Source organism: Dipteris shenzhenensis, chromosome 13 (assembly GCF_047967505.1).
Source record: "Dipteris shenzhenensis isolate YYH24624 ecotype China chromosome 13, Dip_SZ_1.0, whole genome shotgun sequence".
Classification (NCBI taxonomy): domain Eukaryota; kingdom Viridiplantae; phylum Streptophyta; class Polypodiopsida; order Gleicheniales; family Dipteridaceae; genus Dipteris; species Dipteris shenzhenensis.
The window spans coordinates 37,598,306-37,622,825 of record NC_141608.1 but is presented as its reverse complement, the minus strand read 5'-3'; the positions used below and the strand labels follow the sequence as shown (position 1 = coordinate 37,622,825).

Genomic DNA, 24,520 nt, shown 5'->3' with positions numbered 1-24,520 from the left:
CTTTACATTTCTACATATGCGGTGCCTCAAAACATTATGCTTCACTTCACCATTTGCTAGGCTCATTCTAGAAAATCCTCAAATTTGGTTAAATGTCCATTTACATTGAGATATTGTTATATATTCAATATTGCACTAAGACGTGGGTCAGTATTAAAGTAGGATCTCCTTTCAAGCATGATTTCTCTTTTTAAACATAACGTGTTTCCTTGCAAGCATGGCATATCTCTTTCCAAACTTGGGAATGCCCCCATACATTGCAACTATACAAGTAATCAAGTCTTGCACTTATACATGAAATTTCTAGTTTTACAAGAATATACATGAGATTACCATTATTTAACTTTGTCCATAAGCACTATATACTTGTGCCGCATGAAAACCCATCCCTTCCAAGAACTATAGCCTATGTTTTGTGTGGCTCAACATCTTATATGCTTAGTTAGCAACTCGCTTTTGACATCTAAAGGACTTGTTTTTTGCTTATGGGATGGTGATGTGAGGGGGATGGGATTTTATGCAAGATGAGAATACACATATGAGATAACACGCATGGACGTACTCGAATATTGGCAATCTCGTGTATTTTCTTGTAATAATTACAATCTCGTGTACTTGTGTAATGCGTAGATTGCCATGTGCATCGTCTTTGGCTAGTTATAGTAGCATAAAAGAGGATGATTTGTCACAAAATACTCGAAAAACCTTCCATGGAGGCTTAATGCATGCTAGTCGGTCCTTAACTAAAGCTCCTTTTCCCAAATCCCAAACAAGCAATTCTTATAACAAGCATCTATATTTCAACAAGAGTAATGAAGTATTGAGTCACTTCTTTGTGTTTTCACATTTCTGACAGTAAAGTAAATAGGCGCGCCTTGCTATTGGAATTCATGAACTACCTTCACAACAAATGCTAAACCTTTTTCCCTAACATGAAGCATTTAGTAAGATTCTAGCCTCTAAATTCTTCCATAATTATGAGATAAGGTAAGCTGGTATCAACAATGTGATAGAACTAAAAACAGCCTCTGTACATCAACTATTAGCAATACATTGTCAATGGTGATGCCATTGTGTCACAAGCTCCTTATCGGAGTGATTATGATGCCAAGGGGCACCAACCGGCATCTGTTGTATCAATATGCTTTTGACATGACTGTCATCCATAGCTTTGAGTGCCACGCTATAGCAATAGTTTACATTTATACATTCAAGATATACTTGAAAGAATGTCATGTACAAAGAAGAAATTGAAATGAAAATATCACGCTTTCATGGGAACACATATGATTGATCAAAATGTCCACTCCTGCCACATCATCACAGCAACTATAAAGTGAATACAGCATCAAGAAAGGTCTTCTAAAAATAACATACAAATTTCCAAAAAGTATGTGCAATTGTGAAATGCTCTCTCTGCCAGAGAAGCCACATGCAGAGACAGTAAAGCTCTAGCACAATTGAAACAATTGGCTTCCTCACGTGCATGCACGCACACACGGGCCCACAGACAGTTGGAATAAACTATACTCTAAATCATTGTCCTTGTGCATAAAGCTGTGCAAGGCAAGATTTTAATGGCATCATCAAGTGTTGCAACTGCTTTCTGGACCCTGGTATCAAACAAACTGACAGAAAGATGCAAATTTGATTATTATTGAAGGTTAGATGTTTTTTAGAGGCATGTCTCGCTAGGCCCTTGTAAAATACATTTGCTTCTGGCTTCTTCTTTACTAGGTGTAGAAACCTTCTCCCTACATTAGTCACAGCTTAACCCTCTTTTCTTCACATCTGATTCTTCTATACGTAAGAAATAGTTTCCAAAATTTTGGTCAAAAAAAATGTCTTAGCCCTTCTTGATTTTCTGAAAGTACAGATGGATGACTACAACAGGCTGTCAACTAGCAGCCTGTTGGATGAAGTTGTCTCAATCACTGGATCCCACAGCGGATGGACAATGAGCAGCAGGCAACCTGCCAAGAAGATGATAAGGAACTAGTAAAGGAGCAGCTAGCTCGTTATATGAAGTTGATGGTGCCATGGAAGTCCCCCTTGAGGATAAAGCAGTGTCGGCAACAAGTTGCTAGTATACTTTCGTCTTTTGTTCCGATTCCTTGGAACTTTAGGACAGGTTGGAGGATTGGACTTTGACTTCACTAGGGTCCTCTGCTCGCCCTTTGAGGTTATCTGAGATTACGGTGCTTGCATTGTATAGAATCCTTTTGCCTCAACCCTGGGTTTCAGAGAAAGGCAATGCATCGCCTAGCCAAGTGGTGGAGAAAGAGATTACAGTAGATTTGGGCCTACAAAACTCCTCTTTGGCAACATGTTTTCTTTTGGCGAGTGCTTCTGGGCATTTTTCCATCTGGACAGAGGTTGGCTCGTAGACATATTGCTCCTGCTCGTTGCCACAGATGCTTGAGCTCTCAAGAGACTGTGCCAGTTTTGTCCATGTTCTCGTGAGTTCATTGATCTTCGGCAGCGCCTACGAGCAAGATTCCGGACTCTTCCTTTTGGGAAGTCATTGTGGCTCTTTGGTTTTCATCCACTCGGACCGGAGTTTCATCTTTTCTTTGTTTGGGTTCGCTATTGGGCACTCTAGACTTTATGGACAGACATGAACTGTAAAGTCTTTGGTGATCCCAAATTTTCTCTGTTTGGCTTTTTTAAGCGTTCTCTGCAGCAATCCTTCTTTGATTGCTTGCAAACGCATTGCATAGATCATGATGTATATCTAGCATACACTGGGAGTTTCAGTTGATGTACTTATGGCTGCCTCGTTTTTGAGGTCGCTACTCTTGTAATATAATCCATTCACCACAAAAAAAAAGAAAAAAAGTGAGAGAGAGAGGGGGGGGGGGGGGGGGGGGGTATGCATATGTATATATGTATGTTATGTGTAGGCAAGACTCTTGTTCGAAACTCTTGGAGCGTGTTTCTAAAAATGTTTCTGGTACAAAGCACGATAATGAGAGCCCAAGCCATACCGTGTAGCTGCCAGAGAAAAAGGTAACACAGAGCCATCATCCTGAATAACATCAACAACAGATGTGATGCCCTTAAAGGAAACAAAGTAGGAACGGCGAGGTTCTTGTTAAGCCAATGGAGATTGAAAAACTGTCGACCAGTGAATGCTTTCAGCTCGCAAGGAATTGCCTAGCAAAGATTGTCGACCATTGCATTTCAGATGAGAAAGGACGTGCTTCCAATCAAGAAGCAAACTGGAGACTAAAGGGCAGCCAGGCAAAGTGCCATCCATGCGACCAAATAAAAAATCCCAATAATTGATTTGTCAGTGACCAAAGGCAGAAATACTGATATATGTGACTAGAGACTTAATCATAAGAGCCCAAGGCTGATCACCTTGCAGAAATTGCAGCAACATTTTTCCCCTGTGAGCAAGGATGTGCACTTGGATATTCGTGATGTTCAAACCACCATCCATCTTAGGAGAACAAAGTTGATGCACTGAAAGTAGTCTGATATCCTTTCAGTCATGTTTGGAAAACGCCAGAAGATTTCCATAATGGTAGACATGAAAGAAGTAAGATCTGCCTTGGTGAATAGTATCAAAGACAAATAAAATTGAATATATGCCACAAGGATGGACTGCACTATCCGAAGCCGAACATGCTAAGGCCAAGTTGCCAATTTCCAATATTCTAGCTTTTTCCGAAGCTTGACCATCACCCAATCAGTTTGTTGACGACAAGTGAAACCCCATCCCAAAGGGTCACCAAGGTGACGAACAATCTGAGTGGGTGTAATGATTTCCCCGGGCCACAAAAGACTATGCCAGTCTTTAGAATGCAATGGGAGCAGCTTGGACTTTTAAAAATTTACATGAAGACCAGTTGCCAAACCATAAACAAAGAGAGCATGCATCAAAGCGAAGATCATTCTGCGTATTCTTCGGGGTAAAGAAGGAATCATTAGCATAGGCTTGAGCAACCATGCTGCGATTTGCATCCAATTCCAAACCATGAAGGAAGCCTGTAGCCACGAGATGATCAATATATTGCAGCATAGGATGAGTAGCAATGGCATACAATAAAGCACTAAGGGGACATCCCTGACGAACCGAACAACGAAGAGTCCATTCATTAGAGAGATCTCCAAAAAGAATGCAAGCTGCATTGCTGTCCCTATAAAGCCAGTAAATAATCTGCTGCTTTTTTGTTCCAAACCCCAAAGATCAAATTGTTTGCCAGATCAATTCCCATTGAACTGTATCAAAGGCTTTTGCAATATCCACCTGTAAGAGCAGAACATCCTCTTGCATGTATTTGGCATATTTAATCCCAATATAACCATTGGCAATATTATTGGTGATATGCCTACGGGGAATGAAGCCATATTGCGAAGGATGCAGCCCATCATGCAAATAACCTTTAATACGATCAACAACCATTTTGGCTATGATCTTGTAAATGACTGGCATGAGCATGATTGGTCACAAGTCACGACCTTCGCCACCCCCTACAGCTCCTGCACTCCTGCCTACTGCCTTCCACCCCTCCTTGTAGCTCCCTGCCCCATTTGAGCTCCCCCACACCACCTTGGCTGCCCCTTGCAAATCCGCCGCCCACTCCCTGTTGTCTCTGCCACTCCCTACAACTCCCTGATGTCACTCTGTAGTCTTTTCCTATGCTATTGAATCCACCCATCCGCAACCCATTGGAATGGTCCCATGCAATAGTTGGAGTGATGATGAGTGTAAGGCCTTGCACTGTCAACTCAGATTCGAGACCAAGCATCACCTTGTGAGAGAGATGGAGACCAAATGAGAATATCACCGTCTGGTCCATTTTAAAAAAAAGGGATTTCATTCACTAGAATGAGGAAGAATTATTACGCATTATGGTTCACAGGAACTCCAAGGACTTCTGGCAAAAATTTCTCGAACAGAGGTCCTTATCCCATTGACTGACCCAATCATCTAGCACACAGAGGTCCTTATCCCATTGACTGACCCAATCATCTAGCACGCATACCCAAGCATCCTCTACAACACCCCTTGACATCCAACACCAGATCTTTTACAGCTACTATGCCCTACCTTTGTTCACTCCACCACCTGTGATATCTCATACGCAACCCTCATGCTAGACCATGGCCAAGTCAAAGATCATGTGGAGCTATGACTAAGTATAATGCACATGGACTTAATACCCTAGCCCTGAGCTTAGCAAAGCTATTTAACAAAGCCAGATTGCATTGGTGTCCCTCACACCTGGACCCTTATTATCATTGTCTCAATCCATAAGACATGCCATCCCATAAGTCTAGAAAACTAAAGGCCCATTATGCCTTAGCATTTAACACAGGTTAGTCACTTTGCAGATCGTGGGGGGTTTCAGGGTGTTGGCCAGGAAGGCTTCCGAGTAGACCATACGACGGTGGACCACATTTTCACTTTGAGAGGGATTATAGAGGAGGCCAGGGCATGGAAGCAGAGGGCCTATCGTTGCTTTGTGAATTTTCGAAAGGCTTCTGACAGGGTGCCACGAGTCAGGCACTTGCATGATTTAGGGTAAAATCCTGACATCATTTTGGGCAGTCTAGACACTCTACAAGGGGGCATCAGCGGGACCACAACCGGGTGAATAGAGGAAATCATGAGCATGATTGGGGACAAACGGGTGGTCCTTTATCATAGATCCCACCATAGACATGCGCAGAGGACACTTGCTTCTTCATTGTATACTTGCCATCTTGAAGCATCATCAATAGCTAAGCTGCTGCTGCGTATTTAAGTCTGCATGAGCAAGTTGGCCGAAGATTAAGACATGGAATGTAAGAATTACCCCACATGTGTGGCTGCCAAAAAAACTTCCACGTTCTTTGGGATAACAAAGAATACAGAATCGCCTCAAGGAAGTTTCAAATGGTTGTGGCAGATTGCATGGGTTTATTCGCGTGTGAGGAGACACGTCAGACCTTGTTTGTGTATGTGTCCCTACTTAGAGAGGCAATTACAAAGAAGATCTCTAACTCCTACAAAGAGCAACTACAGTCTCTAACAAAAGGGGCACATTAATGGCGTAGTTCATAGGTGCACCCCTTATTATGGTTTGATATAACCAGCTTTTGCTTGAAAATGAGCCAGACCGTTTATAAAAATTGGGACCACCTTTTAGTTTTGCAGACTAATAGGCAAGCTTTTGCTTGCATACTGAACCACTTCGTTTGAAAAAACTGGGAGCACCTTTTCTTGCAGGCTCAACCGCACCCACAACAGCTGAGAGACTCATGCTAATATGAGTGCTCGCTAAACAAGCCTGCTGAAACCCCCCCCCACCCAAAAAAAAAAAAGCATAGGGATAACCATGCCCAGTTGAAAAAGAAAACCTTATGGTGTAAGAGTTGGGAGCTAGCATCGAAGACTGCGTTGGGAGAGTACCCCATCCCTAGACATTGTATTGATAATAAAGAAGATCCCTGTTCACTGTTTACTACCTTTCGTTTTCGGTATGCTTCTTAGCTACAAACTTTTACATTTCAACTGAAAAATAAATTAGACGAATAGTATTTCTTGCTACTTCCATTGACCCTTTCAGAAAGGTTCAATGGCTTACATTATTAGTACCAATAAATACAGAGCATACTCCATTTGAATGAAAAGAGTAGAATGAGGAGACCGTACCCATCTTTGCCTGTGTAAAAGGGATTGTAATTATAAATGAGAAACTCTTCCTCGTCTTGCTTGCTTGGCCTATGATGAGACTTCCTTGCTTCACTGCATTGTAGATAGCAGGTTAAAATCATTTCCCAATTATTTAGAGGACGATAGTTACATTTTATAAACAATCAAATGAAGAACATACCTCACTAGAAAGTTGGCAACACTCTGAGAAACTTGAATAGCTTCAGCAGAATGAGGAATATTTGAAACTCCCCATTCAAATGCATTTTTCTGCACCATAGGTTTTCAATCTCCATTCAAGAGTGAAAACAAAATAAACAAAACAAGGAGAACAAGCTCTATCCATTTGCTCCTATTTCGAGAGAACACTCTAAGCAACGCACAATACAATATACTTAAAAGGCCAGACATTCAGAAGTTCTCTTACATTTACATTTGACCCTTGATGGACTGGCTGACAAACTATAAAAAGAAAGGTATCATTTTATTATTAGTTGTGTTTGATACCAATACATTAATGAGGAGCAAAGAAAACAAAAATTTCCAAGTATCGCAGTCCTCTGTAACACCAGGAAATCTGCGCTAACAAAGTTCACCATAACATTCACACATAATAGAGAATACAAGGAAACCATACTGATCCAACACAGAATTCACACAGGTCCTCTGCCCCACACACATTTTCCTCAAAGAAAGGTGCTTTTATAATTTACATTTCTACACCATAATTGAGTTCTAAATACAAGCTTTGAAAATAATATTGAGGACTTTGATATGGTCACTTAAAACAAGCAGTTTATCTGTCAGTAACATGCTAGATACATCTTGTGGTGAGGAGCTTAGGTACCTCTGGATGCCATTGAGCAGCTGTAACAGGGTACTTGCGCCCTTCAACAGTCGAAACATAGACCTGCAATGAGACCAAAAAAAAACTTACCACCAAACTAAATTTCCGTTTTTTCCTGGTTATTTAGTCAAAAAGAAAAAAACATATCATCCAAAGAAAATATAGCTGCTTAGGAAACGTTTTTAAATATAGGATCGGTACAAAATGTATTATAGAAGATTATTGATCACACCCAGGTGCACCCAGCTACCATGGCCAGTATCTGGATAGATATTGTACACAGCTTGATGGCTTCGAGGATGCACGGATCTTCTAGGTATGCCTCAGCCAGGAGGACGGTTTTCTCAGAGTGGAGAGGTTATCCTTTCTTTTCTGAGACCATCACAGGCATTGCATTTTCCAGGCCCAGTCCTGGTTCTTATAAGGTTATCATTTGCTCTCTTTTTCAAGTGGTATATCACCTTCACGTTCTGCATGATGTATCTATGCCTTGAGTTTATTCTCTGGGCTCTTTCTTTCATACTGAACAGAAGTCTATGTCAAGGGAAAAAGAGGGGAGAGCGGGAAGCCAGCGGGCGGGGGGGATATTAGAGTGAGGAGGTCAGAAACATGGACCAGAAAATCATTTTGGAAGTCATGCAGTCGTACTGGATGGTAAAATAACCTTGAAGGTCATTGGAGTTCATGGGTTTACATGTTTTCAGTTGTAGACAGCTCTGTTGACTTGTTTAGAAAAAAGGATTTCAACAAGGATGACCTCTACAAGATAGAGATGGGCTGTACTTTACTTCATGCCATACAGTTGCTGAGCAGTTGATTACAAATTTAAGGGAGTTTCTCTCAAGTATGATAAGTTTCAACCCTATAAAAGAGGCTGCTTTGGAGAACACCTTGCAAATCAATCCTCACAACAAATTCCCTTTTTCAGTTGGATGTGCCTTGTATATGCTCGAAGAGCTTGAAGCAAGCAACGAGAGAGCCTACAGAGCATGCAAAGCGCACACACACACACAGAGATTTATTAATGTCTGCATAAGGCCAAGAAGGCAATCAGATTGCAACATATGGGGAAAATTACAACCCTATTGGGGATCTAAAGGTGTCTAGTACACCCTTAAGAGTCTAATGTGTAAACCAAAACTCGAATGCAACCTAGACAAAGGAATAGACTCCGTGTTCCATGATTCTTGTCATGTGTTCTAACTTCTCAAAGAGTAATCTGAGCTCCAAATGGGCCAACTTGGACCCAATAGAAGTTCTAGTGCATCCTAGTACCTATGAATCTCCCCCAAACCTGATATAATTTGGTGCATCTCATTCAATACAAGCATCCACAAGAGCAGAAAACCAAATGGCTATGAGACAAAGTACAACACAATGCATAAAATACTAGAGGAACAGCCTATGTCCCTCCCCAAGGCCAAATATAACTATGTGGTGTCAGTACACTACAACCTGCTCTCCCTACTTCAAGCTCCCCTCCTGCTAGCCCCCTCTTCCCTCCCCGCCCCCGTCACATCGCCCCCTTCCCCCTCCCTCCTGCTTCCCAGCTTGCACCTCACCTACTTGGCATTTCGCCCTGTATTTTGCAGACCCCCCCCCCCCCCCCCCCCCCCCCCGCTTTTTTTCCCCCTTTCCATCTTTATTCCTGCCCCTTTTTCCTTCCCTCCTTTTGTCGCTTCAGCTTACCTTTCCCCTTCAGGCTGCCTTAGCGGCCTAGTCTTCCTTCCGCCTTCCCTCCTTACCAGCCTAGTCTTCCCTCCCTCCTACCTTCCCCCTTTTTCCCTTTTTTCCTCACAAGAGCAGCTCTTGTTGCATTTGGGGATTATAATCTTGGTGCTGACTCCAATACCTAAGAAGCGGTCTTCTTCAATCTTCCAGCAACAAATACTCTCCTCCCAACATCTAAGGGTTCCAATCAGCAGATGAGACTACCCCGACGTCAATGCAAGAGAAGCGCACCTTGGTCAACCCCTTACCATCATTCATCCCACGCCTGCCTCCAGCCCCATTTTGTCTACCACCTCCTCCAATTTTATACATGGAAAAAACTAACATGCCACTCTCCAGTTTCATGTTTTTTGGTTAAAAGAAGTACTTTCCTGGAGGAGAGTGACCCAAAATCAGGCCAAGGGAGCCTGCTTTTGGGGCACTTTCTTGGCCTCTCAACTTTCCCACTTGCTGACGAAACAATTGCTTTTCCAACCATCTAGTAGGCAACAGGAGACATCCTACAGGATTCGAAGTATGGCCTATGGCCTGAGCTTGGGGTATATAAGGAAGAGCATCCAACCTAGTTGAACCTCTGGAGCCCTGTTTGGTGTCCCCTTGTGCCCCCACCCTCAATCACTCTGTCACCTTTAGTCTCTTCTTCTTCTCCCCCCCTTTCCTCCCCTCCCTCCCCCCCTTCCCTCTCCTAACAGTGCATTTGGTGATCACCCTCAACATCTGCCCCCAGTCATCCGTTCTTGTTTCCCTCCTCCCCCCCGTAGCCTTGACTTCCCACTTCTCCTACCTCACAACATCCATCCTTGTCGAAGGCACTCTCGCCAAAGATCAACTTGTCATAGCCCCATCCCGCCCCTTCATCAGGTCAAGGATGGCTCCCAAGGTGCCAGTACAAGAGACTCCTATTTTCTCTCGGTGCCCATGGTTGAAACCTTGCAGCCCCTCGAGAGAGAGTTCTGGCGGGTGGGACCCTCGAACTACTTTGATGTCCCATATCGTTACCCCATAGAACTAGAGATGTCGGCCTTGACCTTGGAGCCTCCTAAAGGGGGATCAATTAAAGCATTTGGGATCCCTTACCATCCTTTCTAGGGATTTAATTTCGCTACCACAAGGAAGGAACGATAAACCCTCCTTCAGCTCGACTTTATGATATGCGATCAAATGTTTCACATGATGGAGTGGTTGGGACAACAAGGGAAGAAGATTGTGGTCACCCATGGTCATATTGCTACTTTTCAGCTTGAGAGAGAGAGAGAGAGAGAGAGAGAGAGAGAGAGAGAGAGACGAGGCTTGGGTTTATTAGTCACCCCTATCCATTGGGGACCCCACGAGCAGCTTTGACACGTCCCATACTGGCTACTAAACTAGTGCGCCAACAGGCTAGGAGTGGAGACCTCTTTCGTGATGCAATGAACCCTGAAGGTAGGCATTGAGCTAGCCATGCCTTTGGCGTGCCATTGCATGAACATGAACTACTTTCCATCCAAACCCCACAGATGTCCTAGACTCCATGACTGTCACACAGGCTTCGACTGAGAGTTGGGACATGCATGGTCTACATGATCGTGCACGTTAGGAACCGCACCAGCTGAAGCCTGATACTTCGCCAAGAGTTGCAGCACGTTTTAGTTGGACATCTAATTGACATTCTCATGATTCAAGAGCGTATGTTTTCAACTTTCGGATGTCAGATGACGGAGCCGTGTCCTCCCAAGGAGAAGTCCAGAGATTTGGTCTCCAATAGTGAGCAGGAGAGCGGGGGCATTTGCATTTTAGTAGCCTAGACTCTAGCCCAAAAGGTGTTTGATCAAGGAGAGCTCCTAGGAGAACAGGTGGTGTGGATTGGCTTGAGGACGGGAGACTCCAAGATCAGAATCTTGAATCTAGGCCAGTGTGGATTAGCTCTTGGTACGGGAGCTAGAAAGTAGCAATAACGAAGCTATAAGAGCTTTCGGACCTTGGTTTTGCTTTTGTAATAATCACGAGTTTCCCTAATTGCTCACGGCCACCCACGGATAACTGGCATACTCATAGACTTCTGATGGTGATCTTGGGAAACTGGCAGATAAGTGCCTGTAATGAGGACAATGGAGATTGAGGAAAGTACTGAGAGATGAGAGCACTCAACTAGAGTCTTTATGACAAATGTAGTGGTTGCATGGTTACTGGAAGTTTGCATGAGCAGCCAACAGTTTAGGGTCAGCAGTCTACATGTGATCCTGTGGTTTACTTGGAGACATCTTTAGCAAAACCTGAAAAAGCAGAGGTTGTATGGGTGCATATAAGCTAAAAATAGATCTGAGGTCTTTTTGGATAACGAGATACCTTTGGAGGGATTTGTAGTGTCAAAAAGCTAAGGAGGCCATGGTTTTTCACAAATGGACGAGCTGATTTTGGAGGTCCATGAGCTGTTTTTGGAAGAGATTCTGGCACAAGAGACCCATGGGAGCTGCTTCATACATGCAGTTTTCACAGATAGGCGAGCAATGCATAGACCATATCTTGAGCTGCATATCGAATTTCAATGTGCTTTCTAAAGTAAAGTTGTAGAGCGGCTCAAGAGCTACAATTTTCGATTTTAAAGTGCATCAATCTGGACAGGTAAAGTCATCGCTTCTACAAGGATCGGCAAGTGGTTGAGAGATATTGCGTCAGTTTTTGGCACTAGTTTCCAAGTGTTGTTGTGGGCTTGTGTGTGCACATGCAGCAAGAGAGTTGGCACTGTTTTGTGGTGTAAGGTTCCTCTTCTTGCGCTGAGTCTGAAATTGGAAGGAGTGTCTTGGTGTTGCCAAGAGCTTTCCGTAGGTTCCCGCCGCAGGCTCTTGACTTGCAAGATTGTTGCCGGGTTCATGCCAGAGATTTTAAACGTTGAGAAGCACGTATTTGGGAAGTTTTGTAAAGAGTTGAGGAAACAGATCTGTGAGCACCGGTTGTCCAAATTGAGTGGAAAAGAGCTTCCTATCTGATCCTGTGGGAGTTTTCCTACAACTTTACGGTTTTTCTTCAGTGATGTTGTATGATTTGCTGAGTAGATTGTGTTTTTTCTTTGGAGTTCTCGGATTTTTTTGTTCATGAAAGGTTAATGTGTGCATATGCTCAAGTTTATAAAGGTAGTTTCCTTGTTACTCTACCCATCCTATCACATTTTTTGTGCCTCCACAGAGGATTGGTCTCTGGCTAGGCGTACCAATAGTTCTAGCTGCTATTGTAAGGGTCAAACATGACATCAGATCTGCCTTTGTTTTGTGAAAGGCCAACTGAAGATGCGAAAAAGTTTGTGGATTTGTTTGAGATCAAATGTCTTCTGAAGGATATTGAAGATCCAGGAAAGCTTTTGCAAGTGTTTGTGTTTTGCTTACAAGATGAGACAAAGAGGTGATGGCACGATTATGAAGCTGCTCACCAAGCAACAAAGGAGTATAATGCTACAAAGCATGCATTTTTAGAGTTTTTTAAGGAAGTGGAAGATCCCTCTATTCTTAGGTATAATATTTTGGGCTTAATCCAATATGAATAACAACCTGTCGAAGATTATACCAAGCTCTTCAACAACTTATGGTGGCTCTTCAAGAGGAGAAACCCCTAAAAATGCTTAAAGTAAACCAGTATGTTGCAAGGATAAGAGAAGTGTTAAGGGTCAAGATAGAGTTGAAGTATCCAAGAACCTTTGATAGGGCACTAGAAATTGCAAGAATAAAAGAATGGAAGTTACATAACTAGGGCTCATGACTATGCCAGCTTTAGAAGGAAGTCTTTACTGCGTGTGTCTGTGTGGTCCAGTCCTTTTTTAATGTACCAAATGGTGAAAAAGTGCAGGGTGAGGCTCTTCTGTTAACACAACTTGTGCGTGAGGTTGATGTATTGCCAAAGAATCAAGAGGTTCATGATCACATGTTAAAGCGTACAAAAGTGGACCATGAGGCATGTCTAATTGGTGATGATGAAAAAGTTTGCAATGTGTTTGACCGAAAGGATGGAGAGAGAGAAGTGAGCCCTTATGAGCCAACTCTTCAATGTGTAGAGATTCCATATGAGCCAGCTTGTGTCTTTAAAGAAGATGGTGTTTCTCCTATTCCATTTGCTGATCGTCTTGCAGATTTTATATGTGAAGATGAAGTTCCAAGCCATAGTGATATTGCAAGAGACAAGGACATCATCAAGAAAGAAGAAAACAAGCAACTAGATAACGAAGCACTCATTGTGAATGCTAACCAAGAACCAGAAAGTGAGAACCATCTAGAAGAGAAAGAGTGTTGTACTTTCCTATCGACTATAGGTACAAGATAGTGTTGCGTCCAATAGTGTGTGGGATACATTTATGGCACAAGTATGTGAAGCTGAAATTGAATTGGCAAACTCAAACGAGGGGAGGATGTGGATTCAGACATTTGATAAACCGAGGTTGTGTTTGACAATTGACTGAGCCAAAGCATCCAGCACGGAAGCAAAGTGCTACTAGACATGAATGCCCTAGCCATGGGGAGAGGGCAAAATATGATGGGCCTATTTTTGGAGCCCAGGACATCACTATAAACATGGCACATGATATACATATCACACATAGGAGCACCAATAGGTAGGTAGGATTAGAACTGCTAGGCGCAAATCTAGGCTAGTGTGGATTAGCTCTAGGTATGAGAGCTAGGAAGTAGCAATAGAGAACCTATAAGAGTTTTCTGTTTTGCTTTCGTAAATAATCATGATTTTCCTAATATGATATTGTGGGGACACCCTCATTACAAGAAGTAATGATGAAGTGCTCATGCCCACTCACGAATAACTAGCACAATCACAGACTTCTAAGTGTGGATCTTAGGAAACTAGCAACTAAGTGCATATGATGAGAACAATGGAGACTAGGAAAAGTACTGAGAGATGAGCGCACTCTACTGGAGTCTTAATGACGAAGGTCACTTTGCTACATGTGGTCCTGTGGTTTACTTGGGAAAATTTCAGCAAAAACCAAAAAGGAAGAGGTTGTGTTTGACTGAGCGGGCCTATTTTTGGAGTCCAAGAAATCATTGTAAATATGGTATATGATGTATACATCACACATAGGAGCACCAGTAGGTAGGTAGGATTAGCACTGCTAGGAGCAAATCTAGGTTATTGTGGATTAGCTCTAGGTACGAGAGCTAGGAAGTAGCAATAAAGAACCTATAAGAGTTTTTTGTTTTGCTTTTGTATATAATCATGATTTTCCTAATATTATTTTTTGGGGAGACCCTGATTACAGGAAGTGATGATGAACTGCTCATGGCCACTCACGGATAACTGGCACACTCACAGACTTCTAATTGTGGATCTTGGGAAACTAGTAGCTAAATGCATATGATGAGGACGATGGAGACTAAGGGAAGTACTGAGAGATGAGCACACTCTACTGGAGTACTTATGACGAGGGTCACTTAGCTACATGTGGTCTTGTGGTTTACTTGGAGACATCTTTAGCAAAAACTGAAAAAGAAGATATTGCATGGGTGCATGTCAGCTAAAAATAGATCTAAGGTTGTTTTTTGCACTGGAGGGATTTGTAGTGACAAAAAGCTGAGGAGGTCGTGGTTTTTCACAGATAGACAAGCTGATTTGGGTCACAGAGCCGTTTTTGGAAGAGATTCTCATACAAGAGTGCAGTTTTCACAAATAGGCAAGCAATGCATAGACTATATCTTGAGCTACACATCGAGTTTCAACATGCTTTCTAAAGGAAAGTTGTAGGGCAGCTTGAGGGTACAATTTTTGTTTTTACAGTGCATCAATCCGACCTCGTATCAAAAGTTATCGCTTTTGCAAGGATTGGCGGGTGGTTAAGAGATCTTGTGACAGTTTTTCGCACTGATTTCCAGGTGGTGTTGTGGGCTTGTGTGCACACATGCAAGAAGAGAGTTGGCGGTATGTTGTGGCCTAAGGTTTCCTGTTCTTGCACTGAGTGTGGCGTTGGAATTCCGGAGTTTGTTGGAAGAAGTGTATTGGTGTTGCCAAAAGCTTTCCATAGGTTGCTTCAGGCTGCTAGCTTGCAAGATTGTTGCCAAGTTCATCCTAGAGATTTCATGTGTTGAGAAACAGGTTTTTGGGGAGTTTTGTAAAGAGTTGACGAAAAGAATTGTGGAGAAGCAGTAACAAAATCGATTTGCAGGATTGACAAGTGTACCAGAGAAACTTTCAAAGGTTCCGTGGGCACCAGTTGTCCAATTTGAGTGGAAGAGAGCTTCCTATCTGATCCTGTGGGGGTCTCCCTATAAGTTTACGGTTTTTCTTTGGTCTTATATGCTTTGCTGAATAGATTGAAACAAAACTCTCTCTCTCTCAGACACAACATTAGATCCAAGGGCAACTCGCTCTCCCGGATCCCCCTTTCGGGCTTATATTTATTTCTCAATAAAAGGTTACAGAAACCTCAGTACAAAAACTGTGTAAAAATGTGAATAGAGTAGAATTTACAAGGAGACTAGCTCCCTTTCTCGGCAACATGCCACATGTCACTATTCCAGCCTATTTCTAGATTACAAGCCTCAAAGGGCCTCTTTTTCGGGGTCACATGGACCATTTTCCGTTTCTTTACCATGCTCCTCGATCTCGGGGTATTTTAAACCCATCTTTGGTACCTGAAACATTTTCTAAATGCATTTCGACTAGGCACCCATTAATCGTTAGTCTTTGCACGCAAATAAATAAAATAAACTCTGAGTAATCCTAGTCACTTGGGGTGTCCCCCTCTAATCACATGTGCCCAAAACATATAAACAAATTCTTGGGTTAACCGAGATTAACCCCTCTAGATAAATAATTAAAGGCTTGATTATTCATCAAAGCACTTTAATTAATGCCGAGTCTCTCGAACCGAAGTTGGCACATCTTGGTTAATGAAACCAAGTCTTCCCAACCCAAGTTAGGTTATTTGACCGAAGTCTATTCTTTGACCAACAAATATTTCTCTTTGAACACAATTAAATATATTGAGAACATTTAATCATGATCAAATAATCTTTTTTCTTTGGAGTATTTACATCCCCTCGGCTTCTATTCAGTTGACCTCAACTGAAAAGCCTCTTTGTAAATACCCAAGAGCTGTGGATGATCTGATAGCATATCCTCATCCATCCACTTGGCATTGCTCAAGTCCCTGAAATTTCTTAAGAAGACTTATATAAAAAGCATTGTGAATTTTCCAATGCTCTGGTAAGTCCAATCTGAAAGCCACCTCATTTCTCTCTTTTGTAACCTGAAAAGATTCATAATACCTTAGAGATAGCTTAACATAAACTTTTTCTTTACCCTTGAGCTTCCTGAGCCTTGCTTTCTCAAACTTTAGGAGTACCCAGTCTCCTTCTTTGAGATCCATCTGCCTTCTGTGCTTATCTTCAGCCTTCTTGTGCTTTTCCTGAGATCTTTCAATGACTGTCCGAACCTGGCTGAAAGTTGTTTCAAGGTCTCTTACATACTCATCAACTGTAAATATCTCATCTTTGGTCTTGAGTATGGGTGGAAGAACCACCTTCCCATAAATGACCTCAAATGGAGTTTTTCCAATAGAGCTGTGAACTCTATTATTATAAGCAAACTCCACCAGTGGGACATACTTTACCCAATCTGATTTCTACTCAGCCACGTAGTATTTTAGCAAATCCAAAACTATTGAATTTGCCACTTTACTCTGACCATCTGTTTGGGGATGAAAAGAAGAGGAAAATTTCAGTTTTGTCCCCATATTATCAAATAAAGCTCTCCAGAATAAACTAGTCATCTTGGGGTCTCGATCACTGACAATGGATTTAGGCATACCATGATGCTTGAAAATCTGTGCTAAAAAAAGCTTGGCCATGTGATCAGCCTTTATAGTTTTGCGCACTAGAATAAAATGGGCTTGCTTACTGAATCTATCAATGATAGTCCATAATCCATCATTTCTAGACTTTGGCCGTGGCAAGTCAAAGATAAAATCCATTGCAATACTTTCCCATGGTGCTTGAGGCACGAGAAGAGGCATCAATAAACTAGGTGCCTTATGTCTGTCATACTTGCCTTTCTGACAAGTAAGGCATTCTGTGACAAACTGATGTATGTCCTTGCGCATACCTGGCCAATAAAAATACCTCTCAATAGCTTGGGTTGTGGCTGCAATCCCTCGGTGTCCTGCATACAAAGGTGCATGGCATTAATCCAAAATCTTTCGCCTCATCTCTTGGGTGATGCATCAATAGTCATCTTTCATCAAGTACCCATCTTTCATTGAATATTGACTAGATGACTGTCCCTCTTGTATTTGCTAAAATATTTTACCAAAATCAACATCATTGGCATATTGCTCCCTCATTTCCATCCCTGTGATGTGCAATTGTCACATTATGTGCCTAAGGTCTTCGAGACAAAGCATCAGCCACTCTATTTCTTGCTCCTGGAGTATGGACAATCTGAAAATAATACATTCACAGCATGTTTGCCCATTTCATATGCATTTCAGGGAGCTTAGTCTGTAATAAGAAATAACTTAGACTTTGGTGATCAGTTTTGACAATAAAATCTGCACCCAAAAGATAATGCTTCCATGTATTCACAGCATGAACTATAGCCAACAATTCTTTTTCATAGATTCCCAAGTATCTCTCAGCATCACGCAATCTTCGGCTTTCATATGCTACTACATGTCCATTCTGATGCAATGCAGCCCCAACACACTCTCCACAAGCATCACAATCAACATCAAAAGATTGATAGAGATCCGAGACTACAAGAATAGGCTCTGTAGTCAACTTCTCCTTGAGTGTATTGAATGCTTTCTTCTATGACATTCCCCATGTGAAGGCTGCATTTTTCTTGGTAAGACATGTAGTGGAGCTGCAATATTAGCAAAATGCCTGATGAATCTCCTATAATAGAAACAAAGTCCCAACAAGCTACGGACTTCATGCACATTTTTCAGCTCTGGCCATTCTTGGATGGCTTGGATCTTTGCAGGATCCATCTGTGTCCCATTCTTGGATATTATGTACCCCAGATAACGGATCTCTTCCAAAAAGAATTCACTTTTCTTGCTGTTGGCAAAAAGCTGATGATTTTGAAGTTCTTGAAACACCAAAGTAAGATGTTCTCTGTGCTCTTCTTCTATCTTTGAGAAAACTAAGATATCATCAAAGAAAGTACCAATGAAGTGCCTGTACTTCCAAAAGATGCGATCCATCATTCTATTGAATGTGGCTGGAGCATTTGTTAACCCAAAAGGCATCACTAAGTATTCATACAATCCAAATGTGGTGCAAAAAGCTGTCTTATGCACATCTTGTGGTTGTATTCTGACTTGATGATAACCACTCTTCAAATCTATCATGTTGAAAACGGTTGCTCCTCTGAGCTGGTCAAGCACATCATCTATGTGTGGTATCGGAAATCTGTTCTTGATGGTCATCTTATTTAATGCGCGATAATCAACACACATTCGAAAAGAACCATCTTTCTTCTGTACTAAAAGTACCGATGAGCAAAAAGGAGATGAGCTGGGCTGAATCAACCCTGTGGACAGCAAGTCTTGCACCTGAGCCATAATCTCCTCTCTCTGAGTCGCACTCACTCTATAAGGTGGTCTATTTGGTGGCTCACTACCAGGCATTAACTCTATCTGATGATCTTCTGGGCTCTCTGGGGGTAACTCCCCTGGCAAAGCATCTAAAAAACAATCTTTAAAGTTCACAAGAAACTGAAATTTATCATTGTTTGCATCATTCATTTAAGCATGCATATCATTTTCTTTTTCTTTTACAAAAACCATGTACGCGGAAATTGCAGACTTTATTGCTTTACCACATGTAATAGCAGATACAATGGGAATAGTTTCCCCTTTATTCCTAGTAACTAAACGCTGGTTGCCCCTCTTTCCCACATCTTAAGCATTTCCCATCTCTGGGGAATTGAGCTATCTGTTCAGGAGTGAATTGGGATTTGCCTTTACATGTCTTTGAAAACTGAGTACCCCTCGACTTCTGAGGCTGAAACCCTTTCTTCTCAACCTTGGGATACTCTTTCTTTTCTAATTTTGAAAAATCAGGTTTCTTCCTTTCAGTACCTCCTACTTGCAAGGATGGCATTGTGGCTGGATCTTGCATATGCATGAGAATGGCTACTGAAGCTGAATGCATAATGTCTTGAATGCTCTTCAACCTCTGAGTATTCACCACTCCCTGAATTTTTGAATTGACACATGCCCTGTACTTTCTCAGTTGGGTTCTTTTGGAGATCTTTTTGAAAGGTGCAACCTGCAAATAAGCATCCCAAAACTTTTGATTGTACACCTCCACTGTATCTCCTACATCCATATGTAAACTGTCCCAACCATGAAGGACATGATCTCTGAACTGTTTAGGCATGAACTCGTTATAAAAGGCTTTCTTGAAGCTCTTCCACCTCTTTGGGGCTGACCCATCTGTGGTTTGTGCACTCCACCATGCACTAGCTGTCCCTGTCAAGTGCAAGCTAACCATTCTCAACTTGGAGGATTCTGAAAAGTTTTATGTACCAAATGCAGCATCAAACTACCTAATGAACTGCACTGCCTTCTCTGTATGACCATACTGACCATTAAAGGTAATAAACCTAACAAATTTACCTCCATCTTTGAACTCCTTGGTCCTGGAAGACTTGCTCTTCCTAGACCTCTTGTGTTTCCTTCTTTTCCTGGATGGTTTATCTGACGAAGTAGAAGATACAGAAGTTGAGCTTGAAGTAGATGGTGAAGGGCTTGGAGATCGGTGATGATGCCTCGATCTCTTCCTGCTATGAGACCGTCCCCTATGAGATCCCTCTTTCTCGGGCTGTGCACAAGAGTGTGCCTCTAGCATTGGCCCATCATAAGCTGCACTAGGCATAGTTTCTGCTTGAAACAGATGCTAAGCTCTTGGATCCTTTCTGCTGAGTTTGCTGCACAATTCTTTGTCTTGGATGTGCATCCCTATTTTGTGAATCCCATTGGATAGGTGATTGAGCCATATTTCTACAACTTATCTGAGATTTGCAAGCTCTCACACACACTGTGTATGCAACTGATGCACTCAACCTTTTCTTTTCAAAGAGAAAATACCTCAACTAGAGGAGTATTGCATTCACACACCTATGCCAGTGCCGGGCTGTCAACTCAAAGCATAAACCCACAAGGTTGCTAAAGCATCGACAACTGTGTTGCCCCTTTCTTGGCTGTTGCAAAAAGCACTCATAGTGCATCTATTTTCTCTATGCACTCTATGCACAAAGGCATGCGTTTCTTTACTTATGCAAATCTCTGATTTTACTGATTTTTCTGCTGTTTTTCTGACAGGAAAAAGTCTGACAGGTAGGTGGAAACTGATGGCAGAAACTGTCTCTGCAACTGTCTTTTCTTTTTTTTTCCCGGACAGTAACTGGCTGGTTACACTAACCAGACTGACTGGTTCTGGTTTGGTTAGTCTGTAACTGGATGGTTACACTCTGGTCAGTCTGACCAGACTGGTTCTGTTCTGGTCTGGTTGGCTCCCCAACTGTGCCTTCCCACTATGTGGTCAAATTAACTGGCCTTGGTCCGATTAACTACACCCAAGGGTTCACTAGCCAAATGTGGTCAAACTAACCTTGGCACTGGCCTGCCACATCAGCTGACACGTGTGAAAGCGACATCACCAAGGCTGCCTACATGGACTGCCACGTCACCTCCATGTAACAACACGTGCGAATGCCACATCTACCTGCCACGTGTCAAACCTGTTGGATGCCACGACGGTCCACGTCAGGTCGCCTAGCTGGCGGGACCAAAACTCCGCCATAGACCTTTGCTTCAAGCTTCGCTATGAGCTTCCGAGATGCTGGTGCATGACCACAATGTAGTCCGCCTGTTTGCAAGACGGAGCACCTGAGAAGGACTTGACTGGAGAATCTTCAATTATTGCTCACGATGCCTTTTAACGATCTGTTCATCATACGTATGGTGTAGGATGCTCTCTCTTCAATTCAATAAATTTCTGCTCTCAATGGCAAACGCCAAAAGCATCGTCGACAGTGCTCACAGAACCATCCATTGGCAGATACGCTCCTTAGGTTGCCGCATGTGACGTAGATCTCCAGAAATCATCTGCGCCTGACCAATGACTCCCCGACAGAACTCTGTTTGGCATAGGCATCTACTACGAGTCCCTGCACTGCTTTCGCCAGTCCTTCCCTCAGGCAAGGATTTGTCTTTACAGAGCGATATCAATTTCGGCCATACTCCACTCAACCAATGTAGTATCTTCGTCAGCGCCAACTCTCGCAACCTGGATCGTCACTGCCAAGGAAAGCAGTATTTCGAGGCTCTGATACCAATTGAAGCAAAACTCACGATGTAGGCTCTGATACCAATTGAAGCAAAACTCACGATGTAACAAAACTCTCTCTCTCACACATAGCATTAGACCCAAGGGCAACTTGCTCTCCTAGATCCCCCTTTCGGGCTTATATATATTTCTCCGTAAAAGGTTACAGAAACCTCAGTACAAAAACTGTGTAAAAACATGAATAGAGTAAATTCTACAAGGAGACTAGCTCCCTTTCTTGGCAACATGCCACATGTCACTATTCTAGCCTATTTCTAGAATACAAGCCTCAAAGGGCCTCTTTTTTGGGGTCACATAAACCATTTTTCGTTTCTTTACTAGGCTCCTCAATCTTGGAGTATTTTAAACCCATCTTTGGTAACTGAAACATTTTCTAAATACATTTCAACTAGGCACCCATTAATCGTTAGTCTTTGCATGCAAATAAATAAAATAAACTCTGACTAATCCTAGTCACTTGGGGCATCCCCCTCTAATCACATGTGCCCAAAACATATAAACAGATTCTTGGGTTAACCGAGATTAACCCCTCTAGATAAATAATTAAAGGCATCAAAGCACTTTAATTAATGCCGAGTCTCTCCAACCGAAGTTGGCACATCTTGGTTAATTGAACCAAGTCTTCCTAACTCGAAGTTAGGTTCTTTGACCGAAGTCAATTCTTTGACCAATAAATATTCCTCTTTGAACACAATTAAATATATTGAGAACATTTAATCATGATCAAATAATTGGTCATCTAAATCTTTTTCTTTGGAGTATTTACATCTTGGTGACAAGATTGCCTTCTTGTTTTAGAGCTCTAGGATTTTATGGTTTATGGGAGGTTGATGTGCGCATAGCTTCCTATCTGATCCTGTGGGGGTTTCCCTATAAGTTTGCAGTTTTTCTTCAGTGTTGTATGATTTGCTGAGTAGATCTCCTTCTTGTTTTAGAGCTCTCGGATTTTGTGGTTTATGAGAGGTTGATGTGCGCATATGCTCAAGTTCTCTATGAAACATGACATATCTTTGATACTATAAAGGCAGTTTCTCTACCTGTCCTATCAACAGCTTCAAAGTTTGAGAAGTACAAGCAAGGGGAGCCGCCTTCTCGGCAATGTCATCGTCAGAGCACAGCACATGGGATCAGTTAATCTTCGTGATTAGTGACCGTGATCCCTAGTGAGAGACAAAGTTCTCTAAGCCTCCATTGCTCCTTCGACCAACGAAGACATGATGGATTGCTCAAGAGACTGGACAGATTTTACGTGACCTACAACCTTCCCTTCCGCTGAGGGCTGTACCTCCCTTAAGGTGGAAGCCATCTTACTAAAAATGATTGGCTTTGAGTCTTTGTACTCTACTTGTACAGGGCTGGACTCACAAACAAATTGTGCTACAATGTTCTCCACCAGTGCTGGTCCCAATTTCAAATTTATCTGCTGCCCCTATCTAATTATGGCCTCCTGTTGGACTCTTCCTAGCTAGGAGCATTTGACTGCCCCACTGTTGAAGAATCTCTTGCTTCTTCCCACTAACGGAGCTACTATCTCCACAAAAGGTGGACTCACAAACAAATGTTGCTACAGTGTTCTCCACCAGTGCTGGTCCCCACTTCAAAATAATCTGCTACCCCTATCCAATTATGGCCTCCTGTTGGACTCTTCCTAGCTAGAAGCCTTTGACTGCCCCCTTGTTGAAGAATCCCCTTGCTTCTTCCCACTCATGGTGCTACTATCTCCAGAAAAGCTGGAGTCCTAGTAATTCTGCTGAGGGCCAACTCAGGTCCTTGACCCTTGCTCTAGAGTTCAAAACTATGAGCAAGCCCATCAACACTGTCGTACTCTTTGAGACAGAAGCTGCAAACGTACCACTGGATGTCTGAACGCAGGCCATGAAGGAATTTCATGGTCATATCTTTCTCTTTTGTTAGCTGGATGGCTACCTGTGTGAATTGGTTGGCGTGATGGTTGACCGATTCGCTGGGACCATGGGAAAGCTTGAAGAATTGTCTCCAACTGGTCCAGGTATTGTCGTGGACGGAAGCATGCCCTGATGTCCTTCAGGAACTCTGCCACATATAGCTGAGATTGAGCTTCCTTTGGAACAACTATTTGCCCAATTGCTGAGAAAAGGACACTACAGATGAAGCGGGATCCCTTCCTGTAGCTGGAGATGGAGAGTCTGACTGCTCCTCCTCTCCCTCTCTGTCTCCATTGTTCAGGACCTGCTGGTCCTTCCCAGAACTGCTAGATCCTACGGCTTGCTCAGGCCGCCCTGGAGCGGCAGAGGCCCTCGTCCACAGACTGAGCCTTAAATCTGCAGGCTGGCTGAGCCTGTTAATCCACAGACGGGCTGAGAAGGCCTAGTAAAAGCAGCCCTGGTACTGACAGGCTTCTGTTTTTGTGTTGTCTGCATATCTACATAGCAGCCTCTGGTTGGCTGCCGCCTGCTCTGCCGGCATGTATGTCTGCTGACTTGCTGATTTGCACAGGCCTATCTTGCACCTGTACTTGCTGTGTACCTGCTATTGCAGAACTGCTGTCTGCTGCTATGGGCTGCATGATGCAGGGTTGCTATGTAGGAAGTCATACCATTGGCTGCAGATGCCCATGACAATAACGCATAGTGATAGTCTTACATACAGATTACGTAAAAAATACACCTATGTCATACAAATATGCTTAAGATATAACGTGGTGGTTGATCCCACTATGAGCATCTTTCTTAGCCTTGCCAGGTGCTCTAGGGCTGGCACGCGGCTAGATGATGGCAATTTCAAGACACCAAGATGTGACCTGCTCTTCAGCTCGTGTGTGCCCAATCTGACAAATCTGCACCTGGCAAGCTCCAATAAGTATGTTATGCAGAGATCTGACTCAGGTGACTAACCCATGTTACTCTACACTCATTTCAAGGACAGTTCAGTGAGAGCCAAGTCTCTTTTGGAATACCCAAAACTTTATATTGCTTGCTTGAACAGTCC

General features: G+C 42.7%; 1 protein-coding gene across 4 annotated transcripts in view; it reads right to left on the bottom strand.

Annotated features, from left to right (window-relative positions):
* Window positions 1-925: 925 nt before the first annotated feature.
* LOC147895371 (putative gamma-glutamyl hydrolase 3) overlaps window positions 926-24,520 on the bottom strand; it is a 134,868-nt gene continuing 111,273 nt past the window's right edge. For 3 of the 4 annotated variants that reach the window (XM_087383637.1, XM_087383638.1, XM_087383635.1), the window contains 4 exons: window positions 7,494-7,556; window positions 6,828-6,916; window positions 6,647-6,739; window positions 1,917-1,973 (listed from right to left, as the gene is read on the bottom strand). In XM_087383637.1, the coding sequence (XP_087239763.1) occupies window positions 1,928-1,973; window positions 6,647-6,739; window positions 6,828-6,916; window positions 7,494-7,556 (291 nt within the window). In that variant the 3' untranslated portion in view covers window positions 1,917-1,927. Of the gene's footprint in view, window positions 1,310-1,916; window positions 1,974-6,646; window positions 6,740-6,827; window positions 6,917-7,493; window positions 7,557-24,520 lie in introns of those variants that run through there. The other variant, XM_087383636.1, reaches the window with a different exon arrangement.